This window comes from Myotis daubentonii, chromosome 2, assembly GCF_963259705.1.
Source record: "Myotis daubentonii chromosome 2, mMyoDau2.1, whole genome shotgun sequence".
In the NCBI taxonomy this organism is placed as follows: Eukaryota; Metazoa; Chordata; class Mammalia; order Chiroptera; family Vespertilionidae; genus Myotis; species Myotis daubentonii.
The window spans coordinates 36,731,141-36,744,335 of NC_081841.1; the positions used below are offsets into that span (position 1 = coordinate 36,731,141).

General features: G+C 43.3%; 1 protein-coding gene across 7 annotated transcripts in view; it reads left to right on the forward strand.

Annotated features, from left to right (window-relative positions):
• Positions 1-13,195, forward strand: part of BMAL2 (basic helix-loop-helix ARNT like 2) — a 68,524-nt gene that overhangs the window by 42,581 nt on the left and 12,748 nt on the right. For all 7 annotated transcript variants that reach the window (XM_059682441.1, XM_059682442.1, XM_059682439.1 and 4 more), the window contains 4 exons: positions 9,758-9,995; positions 10,433-10,539; positions 10,695-10,845; positions 12,563-12,621. In XM_059682441.1, coding sequence (XP_059538424.1) covers positions 9,758-9,995; positions 10,433-10,539; positions 10,695-10,845; positions 12,563-12,621 — 555 coding nt within the window. The remainder of the gene's footprint in view (positions 1-9,757; positions 9,996-10,432; positions 10,540-10,694; positions 10,846-12,562; positions 12,622-13,195) is intronic.

The following is a 13,195-nucleotide window of genomic DNA, read 5'->3' on the forward strand; positions in this document are numbered from 1 at the left end:
CAGTGAACAAAACAAAATCCTTGCTGATGGTGATAAGTACTATGAAAAAAAAGAAAATAGAATAAGAAGTACAGTTAGAACCAGACCTTCAAATCACATGGTTTTAAAAAATAATAAAGCATACCATCAACAAAATGAAGACAACCTGAATGGGCGACAACTGATGGAAGATTTGTGCAAGTGATATATAGCCGATAAGAAGTTAGTATACAAGGAACTCATGTAAGTCAATAGCCAAAAAAACCCCCACAAAGAATCAATTAAACGATGGGTAGAGGACCTAAGTAGACATTTCTCCAAAGAGGACATACAGATGTCCACTAGACTTATAAAAGATGCTCATAATCACAATCAGGGGAATGCAAATCAAAACCACAATGAGATATCATCTGACACCTATCAGAATAACTATCCTATATAATAAAAGCCTAGGTGGTGTCATGTCCTCGTGCAACATCACAAGATGGCCAACCTCACATTGTTGCAAGATGGCCACCACAAGATGGCTGGCAGGGGAGGGCAGTTGGGAGCAATCAGGCCAGCAGGGGAGCAGTTAGAGGGTGATTAGGCTGGCAGGCAGAAACTATTAGGGACAATCAGGCAGAGAGGCAGTTGAGCAGTTAGGAGCCAGCAGTCCCAGATTGTGAGAGGGGTAAATGGCAGTTGGACTTCCCCCAAGGAGTCCAAGATTGGAGAGGGTGCAGGCGTGGCTGAGGGACGCCCCCTCCATGCACGAATTTCATGCACAAGGCCTTTAGTCATCAGTAAATCAACAAACAAGTGTTGGTGAGGATGTGGAGAAAAGAGAACCCTCATGTTGTAAATTGGTGCAGCCAGTATGAAAAACAATATGGAGATTCCTCAAAAACTTTAAAATAGAACTGCCATATGATCCAGCATTTCTACTTCTGGGTATTTATCCAGAGAAAACAAAAACACTAATCAAAGAGATATATGCAGCCCTATTTCCAATAGCTAAGGTGTGGAAGCAACCTAGATTTCTGTTGCTAGACGATTGGATAAAAAAGATGTTATCCTATCTAATAAGGAGGGAATATGCTAATTGACTACCCGCCCTCAAAGATGGCAGCACCCACAGCCAATAAGGAGGGAATATGCTAATTGACTGCCACACCCTCAAGATGGCAGTGCCCAGTCCCCTCAGCCCCGCCGGGGTGGCAGGCGCGGCAAGGCCTCTGGAGTACCCCAGTCACCTCAGCACCCCCAGCCTCCCAGGGCTGGCCCAAGGCACAGGCAAGCCTTGGATGGTGGCTGCCCAGCTGAAGCCCGAGGTGCAGGCAAGCTTCGGATGGCAGCTGCCCAGCCACCCAGGGCTGCCCGAGGCTTGCACTGCTGGCAGTGGCAGCAGCAGAGGTGTGATGGGGCATCACCTTCCCCTGATCGTCGGGTCACCTCCCACCCCTGAGGGCTCCTGGATGTGAGAGGGGGCAGGCCGGGCTGAGGGACCCCCCATCCAGTGCATGAATTTTCATGCACTGGGCCTCTAGTTTATTCATAAAACTGAGCATCCTATCTAATAAAAGAGAAAGATGCAAATTGACCATACCCCTGAACGCTTCCCATTGGCTAATCAGCAGGATATGCAAATTAACTGCCAACCAAGATGGCAGCTAGCAGCCAGGCAGCTGAAGTGAACAGGAGGCTTGCTTGCTCCAGTGAAGGAGGAAGCCAAGGTTCCCGGCCTGCAGCAGCCCAGCTCTGAGCTCCGGATGCAACAAAGTTGCAATTATAGAAGCTAAACAAGCTCCAGATAGCTGTTTTCAGCCGGCAGCGGGCTCAGAGCTTAGAGCGGCAGTGATGGCAACAGTTTCAATTATAGAAGCTAAACAAAGCCCAGATAACTGCTTTCAGCAGCCGAGGCCTCAAGCTGGAGCCGGCCTCAGAGCTAAAGCCGGCTCTCAGCTCCAGTGACAGCCATAGAAAGTAAATAAATCCCACAATTAAAAAAAGAAAGAAAGAAAAAAAGGAGAGGCTGGGAGCTTCAGTCACCTGCCAGCCTGAAAACGGCCCTCAGCCCCTCACCCAGACTGGCCAGGCACCCCAGTGGGGACCCCCACCCTGAAGGGGGTGTGACCAGCTGCAAACAGGCATCATCCCCTCATCCAGGCTGGCCAGGCACCCAAGCGGGACCCCACCCTGATCCAGGACATCCTTCAGGGCAAACCAGCCGGCCCCCACCCATGCACCAGGCCTCTATCCTATACTACAGGCAGGGCGGGACAGCGCGAGCTGCCATCCGGGCCCCATGTGCAGCCCTGGGCAGCAGGCCATAAGCCCTGCCCCCAGCCTGGACCCCTATGTGCCACCTGAGCCCCCAGCCGGGACCCCCGTGCCGCCTAAGCCCCACCCCCAGCCGGGACCCTATGACTATTGGAGAGCAGGAAAGTGCCGCTGGGCCCTGGGTCGCTGTGGTGATCTGGCCATCGGTAAGTAGAAAAGTGCGGCCTGTAGGCAGCCCCAAGCTGCGCCTGATCCGGGAGCAGGAAAGCCCGGCCTGAGGGCAGCCCCAAGCTGGGCCTGACCCAGGAGCAGGAAAGCCCGGCCTGAGGGCAGCCCCCAGCTGGGCCTGCTCCCCAGTCGCCATGGGGATCTGGGAGCAGGAGAGCACGCCTGGCCTGCGGGCAGCTCCAAGCTGGGCCTGCTCCCCGGTTGCCATGGAGACCTGGAAACGGGAAAGCCCGGCCTGTGCGCAGCCCCCAGCTGGGCCTGCTCCCCCGTCGCCATGGCGATCCTGGAGCAGGAAAGCCCGGCTTGCAAGCAGCACCCCCATCCTGGCCATAGCTCAAGGGAGAGTACAACATGCAGTGGAGGCCAGGAGCCTGAGAGATCAACACAGAGGGGCTCCTGCTCCAAGCCTCCATGGTGTGGCCGGGGGCAGGCCCCCAGCAGACAGACACACACACACACACACACACACACACACACACACACACACACAGTGCCTGCTCTGAGCCTCCAATGTGGCTGGGAGCAGACCCCCAGTGGGGACGGACACACACACACACACACACACACACACACACACACACACGACGCCTGCTCTGAGCCTCTGCTGCCAGACTGTGGCCATCAGTAGGACATCCACTGAGGGCTCCCGGACTGTGAGAGGGGCAGGCTGGGCTGAGGGAATTTCGTGCACCGGGCCTCTAGTCTATTATATTTGCTGCCGTTTCCACACTGTATTGAAATTATATTCTTTTATATTTGCCTCTCACACTAGAATGAGAGATTCATCTCTCCATAGTTCCTCGCATATAGATATTCACACATATACTGATGGCATAAGTGACCGTTCTCCTGTCCTTTGTTCCTGATTGGTGGACCACATAATTGACTTAGAGCCCAAAGAATAGTTAAGAATCCAGTGAATTAATTACATTGTAATGTTTTTGTTTTGCCCAAGAAGCAATTGGGACATATTTTAAAAGTTTTTATCCCAAGAAGTTTTTAGCAAATGCTATGGACTGAATTGTGTCCCCTGAAATTCATTTGTTGACCTCTCACCCCTCAATGTGATGGTATGGAGATGGGATCTTTGGGAGATAATTAGGTTTAGGTGAAATCATGAGAGTGGAGCCCTCATGATGTGATTAGTGCCCTTATAAGAAGGGACACCCGAGAGTTTACAATCTGTGAGCACAAAGCTGTATGGTAGCTGTCTATGAACCCTCACCAGAACACAGCTATGCGCCCATCCTGATCTCAGAATTCCAGCCTCTACAATTGTGAGGAAATATCTGTTGGTTAAGCCACCCAGTCTGTGATCGTTTGTCATGGGATCCGGGGCTAAGACAGCAAACAGCTTGGACCATTTTCTGTAGCATAGCTCCCAGAAGTAAAATGAAAAGGCTCTGTAGTGGGAGCCAAAGGAATCTGGGGCTTATGGGAAATAAATGTGTTTATTCAATGGGCACTTTACAGTTTGGCTTGAAATACGGAACTACAAGTCACAAATTGGTGGTAGGACTCTACCTTGTCTGGCTCTTTCTTCTTTGTGTCACCTTAGATTTTTTTACTTCTTTTTTTGTGTGAAATTCTAGGACAGCATATGATTGAATATATACAACTTGGTGGATTTTTCTTAGCTATGGGAGCCCAAGTCAGTTGCTGATGATAATCTTGGAAGTATAAAACTTTCCATGTGTGGTCTTTTAACCCTTTGCAAAGATACAAAAAGGAAAGTTACACACCCTTTAGACAGCTGCGTGGTTCTGTCATAGTATTTTGAGGCAGTCTTGTAAATATTGAATCTTAAGCAAAAACACATGTGTATAGTCATAGGTTAAAAAAAATCTAAACATCATTCTTGAAGAATGTAATAATCAAACTTTGGTTCTTCCATGTGGTTTCTAAAAGGATTTTTTTTTTTTAAATTTATTATTAGAAGTTTGAGATTTATAGGAGAGGCAGGGAAAAATTCTTTCCTTTGAAATAAATATTGATAATCTTACTGAAAAAACTACAGATATTTTAAGAATATTTGGCAAATGGTCAATAAGAGCTGATTAATAGTTGAATTCCGTGATGAGCTGAAGGAACTGACAGGTTTTTAAGTCCCTCTAATGTTCCAGGTTCTCATCTAAGCTCTGCCTCACATCAGCCATGCTGGTGGCCGGGTTTTAGGACGGAGTGGAAAGACCTGGGCTCTGAATTTATTAAGGTTTTAACGTCGGGTCTGCTGCTTAACAACTGTGCCGCCTTAGGCAGGCTCCTCTCAATCTGTGGAAAATGGGGTGATGGGCTGCACTGTTTCCCCATAACTCACATGTTGAAGTGGAAGCCCTAGCTCCCCATGTGCGGGGACTTGGAGATAGGGCCTTTACAGAAGGAATGAAGGGTAAGTGAGGTCATAAGAGTGTGGCCCTAATCCAGTAGGACTGGTGTTTCACAAGAAGAGGGAGAGACACCTGGAATGCACCCCCACAGAGAGGAGGCCACGTGAGGACACAATGAGCGTCTCCTGTCTGCAAGTGAAGCAGAGGCTCCAGAAGAAACCAAACAGCCAACCCCTTGATCCTGAACTTCTAGCCACCAGAACTGTGAGAAAAGTAAATTAAGTCACCCAGTCTGTGGTATTTTGTTATGGCAGTCCTCGCAGACTGATAAGATAGGTATACTATAGCTCATGGGAGCAGGGTTAGGATTGCATGTGACTAAGTGCAGTGCTTGGCTCCTGGTAAGCACTCAGTAAATGAAAGCCATTATTTGTGACTCAGAGAAAAAAGAAGGAAAATAAAAGGTCAAGAAGAAAATTAGTAATTATTTAAAATCTTGCCCTAACTGGTTTGGCTCAGTGGACAGAGCGTTGGCCTGCAGACTGAAAGGTCCCAGGTTCGATTCCAGTCAAGGGCATGTTCCTTGGTTGCGTGCACATCCCCAGTAGGGGGTGTGCAGGAGGCAGCTGGTCGATGTTTCTCTCTCATTGATGTTTCTAACTCTCTATCCCTCTCCCTTCCTCTCTGTAAAAAATCAATAAAATATATATTAAAAAAAATCTATATGCCCAGCATTTTGCTTAAGTACCTAATTCAATCTGCATAACAGTACTGTGCAAATCACCCCCATTTTGCAGGTGAGGAAACTGAAGCCCTAAAAGGTTATGCAATTTGTCTAAAGTCACAGAGAAAGTGGCAGAGTCAAATCTAGCATTAACATCTGTATGCCTTCCACTCTGCTGCGCCACCTATGAGAGGAGCTGCCTAGATGCCAAAGGCTATTAATGAAAGAGAGCCACCCTCGGCGATTTCTGCAGTGGAAACACATCTAGGGGTTGGCTTCCATTGTAGGAATGCACTTCTGCCCACACACGGAGGTTCAGTCCCACATCAAGCTGGGCCACACAGATGCCTGCACTGGGAGTCACATAGCTTCTCAAAGAAGAACTTTTTAATCTGCTCAAGCACTTGAACCAAATATTCACTTGATACTCCAGCGCTGTGGGCCAAAGGCATGAGGCCAGTCTGGCCTAAGGCATGGTAAGGGCATGTGTTAACAATCAGTAAGGCCCTTCCTCGCAGTGCCTGGTGTTTGAGAACTGCCTGCAGACAGACATGTAGACAGATGCCTGGACCAGGATGAGGTTAACGGCACAATGGAACCCTGGTGCGCCTCATGGATGACTTCCCACACATGTGATCATTTTGGATTGTGCTTAACCAAGGAGAAGGTCTGTCAAATGAAATAAACATTTTGCATATAGTTACTACTAAATCATTCTTTCCAGTAATGATTGCCTGTTGGAGTCCAATCCCAGCAGGTCTAGGGGTTCCCAAAGGTGTGGATGGAGTCGGCGAAGAAGGAATGACACGGAGACAGTGTTCAGTTGATCAGCAGCCTAGCCAGGTTCTCTAGCCAGGTTCTAGCCAGGATCTCCAGCCAGGTTCTGTGTTTTATTGTCTTGTTACATCTGTATTTATACCAGTTGATTTTAATCCTATCAATTTCTATTCCAAAGGTTAGGGCGTTTCTTATCTCCATTCCAGGGAGTAAAGATTATGTAGCTTAAGCGTGATTGTTCATAGTTAAAGTGATTAACTACCCGCCTGGCACTTAGTTAAGGGGTTTTATTCCTGCCTTAACTTCAGGGAAAAATCCCTACCTGGGGAAACAACCTTTCTCGGAGAGGTGACCTTGGTTAAAACACATAGCACCAAGAAGGTGAGCAAACATATTAACAGTATGCCATATACACCAGGTCCCTTGAAACATATGCTGTGCAGATGTTCCTTCCCTGCAGCAACTGTGTCAAGCAGCAAGGATGGACTGGCTTCCGGCATTAGCCAATGTCATCGACTATTTTAAGATCACTCCCTATTAATGATGAAAGTTAATAAAGGTATTTTTCTTCCCTTTTACCATGACATGTTACATTAACTTTTTTGTTATTTTTAAGACTGTTTTTTTAAAATATGTTTTTATTGATTTTTTTTTTTTTTAGAGAGAGAGAGGAAGGGAGAGGGATAAAGAGATAAAAACATCAATTGACTGCCTTCTGCACACCCCCTTCGAGCCCAACCCTGGCATGTGCCCTGACCAGGAATTGAACCAGCAACCTCTTGGTTCATTAGACGATGCTCAACCACTGAACCACACCAGCCAGGATAAGACTATTTTTTAGAGCAGTTTTAGGTTTGCAACAAAATTGAGAGAGGTAGAGAGATTTTCCTTGTATTCTTGGCCCCCACACATGCATAGCTTCCCCCATTATCAACATCTTCTACCAGAATGGTATATATTTTTTTTTTTACCAAGGATGAAACTCACATTGACACATCATAATCACCCAAAGTCCATAATTTACCTTAGAGTTCATTCTTGCTGTTGTACATTTTGTGGGTTTAGACAAATATATAATGACATATCTCCATCATTATACTATCATACAAATTATCTTCATAAAAATTCTCTGTGCTCTGCCTATTCATCTCTTACCACCACCACCCCTGGCAAACACTAATCTTTTGACTCCATAGTTTTGTCTTAGTTACATTTAAATATTTAAAAAGAGAGTAGAAAACAGCCCTTTTAATGATAATTAAAACTGAATTTAAGATTTATGGAACGGCTATTTCCAAAATTAGCCACCAGTCACTCATAGCAACATAGGTTTGAACTGTGTGGATGGACATGCAGATTTTTTTTTTTTAATAAACACCGTAAATGTATTTTCTCATGATTTTCTTAATATTTTATTTAGCTTTATTGCAAGAGTGTAGTATATAATACATTTAATGCGCAAAATGTGTTCATTGACTTGTTATTGGTAAGGCTTCTGGTCAACCCACACACCACATTGTTCAGGGTCAACTGTACTATTCTCTCTGATTTTGTGTGTGTTGGAAATTTTCCATAGTAAAAGTTTAGAAAAAATTAGCAAGAGTGACACTAAAAACATGATTTCTACCCTGATTCTAATGTCATAGATTTAGACTTTGAAAAGGATTCTAAGAGAAGAATAAAATTTCTCTTGTATCTCAACTTGTGAAATCAAAGGTTGATGAAGAATGGGTGACCACTTCCAAACATCTTAGGTATTTCTTAAGTTTATCTTAGTAAGATAATCAGTCATACATTAATGCACCCAGAATCCATTGGCTTCTTGCGCAAGTGTGGCAGATGCTGTCAGTTCCACATGACGTAGCCTCTCAGCACCTGCCCCTTCAAGGGCACCCCATCTGGTTTGCAGTGTCTCACCCCTGTGATTCTGTTTGACCTCTTTCTCTGGTCTTCGGAGTGATAAACCAGTGATAAACTTGGTTCAGGGTTGGAAGGGAGAATGACTTGTAATTTAAGGTACCTTTGGACCATGGAGGGGGTGATGTGTGTTAGGTGTTGAACACAAGGTCCTGTGCATGGCTTACAAAAGTCAAACTGTTGCCTGCTATGTTGCCATTTCCCCATCGCAAACCATGCTTCAGCCACATCTGGCCGCTATCTCTTGACTCTCAGTTTGCAGTGGCTGTTCCCTCTAACTGGAATACCTTTTTGTAGCCCCCTTCTCCCCCATTATCCAGGCAAGTCCTATTTGGACCCCTGTGACAGAGCACTCACTGTCATCAAATAGCAGGGCACTGGTGGCTCAGAAAGGGAGCTCTGGAGCCAGCTTGTCTGGATGCAAACCTTGGCTCCACTCTCCCTGCTGTGACCTTGGTGTTAACTCAGTTTCCTAACACAGTGGGGACAATATTAGAACACCACACAGGACTATTAATACATTAGTGTATGAATTATACATGTAAAGCACTTAAAACAGAGCATAGCACATCAAGTGTGCTATAAATCTTTGCTGTTACTATTAGTTGCTATTTTATAAGACAGCCCATATCACTTTCTATTTAAAACCATGTTTTTAAAAGAATTGTTGTAGTAACAGTCTTATCAAATAGTGCCGATTTAAAACAGTGACTGTCCTGGTCTTTTCTAAAGGTTATCACAAACAGTTGAAGTAATTTTTACCAGCCCTTTTTTTCTTCTTTTTAATCTTCAAGTCACTTTTTTTGTGGATTGCCATACTCTGTAGACTGCCTGCCTTATATGCCTGTGTTGTGTTTCAGTATTTTCTTAAGCATTTCCTGATATTTGAGCATATGGATTATCTTCAGTTTTTTATTTTTCTTGTTGGACCTTTTCTTGTGAGTTAAGCTTGGGATTTTTTTTTTTCTGAAAGTGAAATTTGAGTCAAATTTTATTTTTATAATACATTTTATTATAAATTTCTCTAAGTGGTCTCCAAATTTTGTCTATAATCTAGTATAACCATTATAAGTACTAACATAAGAAATTTAAGAATGTATACATAATTATCCTTTGAACTTAGGAATATAAATTATATCAAAATTTTAATAAGCTGAAAGCAGTATCTTTGTGGCTAAGGGCAAGAGAGCATGAAGTTTAACTTTTTCAAACAGATATAAACTACAGTATTTTTAAAAATCGACTTAGAAGTAAATAAATATAGACCTGTTTAAACCTAAATTAAAGCAGTCTTCTTACTTTTTGATATAGTACTTATAGTTTAATTCCTGAGGGAAGATAACCCATTAAGAATAAAGTGGTTAAACACAATCAATTTCAATGAAATACATTATTTGAATATTTCAAAGCACATTATAACTCATGTCAATGTAAGAAATATGAGAATTCATAATGATTCAAATGCTATTTTATCTTCCCCCCCCCCCCCAGTTTTATTGAGATATAATTGACAAATGCTCTTTTTAAAAAAAATTTGAATTAGATCATAGGAAATTCTGCACTGTCCACTGCACTGGTTACTTGAGAAGCTGGTCTACAAATACTATTGGAATGGAAGAAGAAAGGAACAGTAAGGAAGACAGCAATTTCACCTGCCTTGTTGCCATTGGGAGATTATATCCAAATACTGTCCCGCAGAACAGTGGAGAGGTTAAAGTGAAACCAACTGAATTTATAACCCGTTTTGCAATGAATGGAAAGTTTGTCTATGTGGACCAAAGGTAACATTTATATGCCTTAGTGTCGAGAGTTCAATGGGATATTTAAGGCTATTAAAATGTGGCTTAGGACTGTTGGACTTTTTCTTTTAAGGCTTCAAAACAGGAAATAAAGTTTAAGTGAAATAACAATATGGATATTACCAGTAAATTTGTTCAAGCCAAAATGTAAACTTGGAATATTTCTTAGCCAGTGGCGCAGAAACTGGGCATGGGTCTCTGGCCACAATTTCACTGGCAGTGGATTGGGTGGGTGTCCTCTGGAGTAGCCTCATGCCTGGGTGTCCATTCTGTTTTGCAGCTCTGGTCTGGGTTAGTGATGCCCCTGAGTTACTCATCCCCGAGTCCACTTCCCTACTGTCCTGACCATGTATGGACCTTCAGGATTCTGGAAGGAATTTGTTCACCAATTCTAAGTTTCTTTTTAATTTTAAAACCAGGGCAACAGCAATTTTAGGATATCTGCCTCAGGAACTTTTGGGAACTTCTTGTTATGAATATTTTCATCAAGATGACCATAGTAAATTGACTAACAAGCACAAAGCAGGTATGCATTGAGTGGGGTAAGGTTTGGGTACTTTTTAATTGCAGCTTCAACTCTTAATTTCTCATTCCTGTGAAATCCAAAACTTGAATTAATCCTCAAAAGCTTGATTTATATAGTGGTAGAGCGTATACTAATTATGATCTTTTCTTGTTAAGTTCTACAGAGTAAAGAGAAAATATTTACAGATTCATACAAATTCAGAGCAAAAGATGGCTCTTTTGTAACTTTAAAAAGCCAGTGGTTTAGTTTCACAAATCCTTGGACCAAAGAACTGGAATATATTGTGTCTGTCAACACTTTAGTTTTGTAAGTAATTGTTTTCATGTTGGTAAGACCTTTTATTAATTTCAAATGAATATCTTTGCTTCCCTCATCTTGCTAACTCATTAAAACTATCTTACCTTCTGACTTTATATTACAACTGAGATGTACACTGAGTGGCCAGATTATTATGACCACCTGACATTTGTAGGCAAATTAGCCGTACACCGCATTGTATGGGATATGGAAGCCGAAGGTCTGTTCGAACACCTTTGCTGTCTGCAGTTACCAAGATAAAACGTCTCCAATTCGCACAGGAACACAAGGATTGGACAGTCGAGCATTGGAAAAAAGTCATGTGGTTCGATGAATCACGTTTCCAGTTGCATCATGCAGATGGCAGAGTGAGAATTTGGCGGAAACATCATGAAAGCATGCACTCCACATGCATGAGTACAACCCTTCAAGCTGGTGGGGGCAGTGTTATGGTTTGGGGCATGTTTTTCTGGCATGATTTGGGCCCTTTAATTCGTGTGGAACAACATCTGAATAGCACAACATACCTAAGTATCATTGCTGATCAAGTTCATCCTATCATGTTAATGGCGTATCCCAATGGAGATGGCTTCTTCCAACAAGACCATGCGCCATGCAACGGTGCTCATATTGTGCAGGAGTGGTTTCAAGAACATGAGGGAGACTTTACCTTGCTTAGGTGGCCCCCACAATCACCAGATCTCAATCCAATTGAGCATTTGTGGGACGAAGTTAAAAGAGCCATCAGGCAGCTGGTTCCACAACCATCAAATCTCAGAGAAGTGGACAGTGCTATTCATCAGGCATGGTGTCAGATTCCTTGCATCACCTTTCAACATCTCATGGAGTCAATGCCAAGAAGAATCGCTGCAGTATTGAAGGCAAAAGGTGGCCCAACGAAGTACTGATGGGGTGGTCATAATAATCTGGCCACTCAGTGTATATTGAGTACTTCACTCACTGTCTATTGGCATTAGTTCTCAGGATAAGCTGAAAGTTTGCCCTTATAAAATATATCCCTTTTTGCGTAGTGTAAAATATGACAGTGAAGTGCTTTCTTCAAACCTCTCCTTCCTACCCTCCATGGCTGTGTCTTATCCCATCACTAAGTGATATGGATGTGACTTTAAACTGTATATCACTGTAAGAAGTTGTTTGTCCTCCACATCATTTTGCATGAACATCTTCTAAGCCTGGGGTACCACAGGTGGCTGTGCAGAGCCCTTGGTGGAGGGATGAGCAGCAATCCAGCCCAAAGCACTGCTTGCCAAGTCCTGGTCTCTGCCATCAGCCTGAAGGAAGGGCCAGCTTTTCCTCATTTGCGCAATATGCTAGCATGGCCCTGTTCTAAGTTTATTCTTTTTCTATACTTTTTTTAAATTGCTACAATGTTTCATCAAACCTATTTTCTTATTTATAACATTTAGCTTTATCTTCCAGCAGTATCCGGCTACCTGTTCCAATAACCCTTGCCTTATTATTATGATCTGACAGTTTATAACTATGACAACATGTACTTTATAGGGTAATAGGGCATTTGGTACTTAGCACATTAGTACCTTGATCTCTGGTGGTAATATTAACAAATGCATATATAAAAAAATTAAGTACAGTTACTCTAACACTTTCCTTAAAAATGGTAGAAAAAGCACCATTTTACTGGCAATGAATTGGGTGGGTGTCCCAACCTAAAAAAGATGTCACTGCTGGTGTTTCTAAATTCTAGGGGACACAGCGAGACTGGAGGAGCATTGTCACTTCCTTACAGCTCTCAATCATTGGAAGGTAAGCTTAGGTTTAGATGATGGAAACTTATTACCAAGACTGTTATTATTGTTATATCTTTTTCTGTCCTGGAGAGGTAAAAGTCTCAAGGTGAAGTTGAAAAGACTTCTATGGGTTCACTTGTCCTCCGCAGAATTCGCACAGTACTTTGGTCACACCTCCGTTACAATCTTAGGTTGTATTGCAGTTCGTTGTTCACTCAGCGGGCTGATCACAGGCCGAGTTCTCTGAGAGTAGGAATGGTGTTTTACCCATCCTCTCTCCCTGGCAGCTAGCACAGTTCCTTGTACTTCATGCGACTCAAAGTATCAGTTGGGCACATTAATAAAAAGCATTCAGGGGAAGTTTTTGCTTATATCCATTTTTTACCACAGGAATTACATAACATAGCCCTTGCATAAGTAAAAATATTAGGAAATATTAAAAATAAACTAGTATTGCTCTGCCTTTAGTATCGATATTGAAGTGGGCAGGAACTGTCTGTACTCAAAGGCTACAGGTCAGTGACTCTCTGCACAGTTGATTCATACACACTTCTGAATAAACATCTTAAACCATCATGCATTATGTTGGT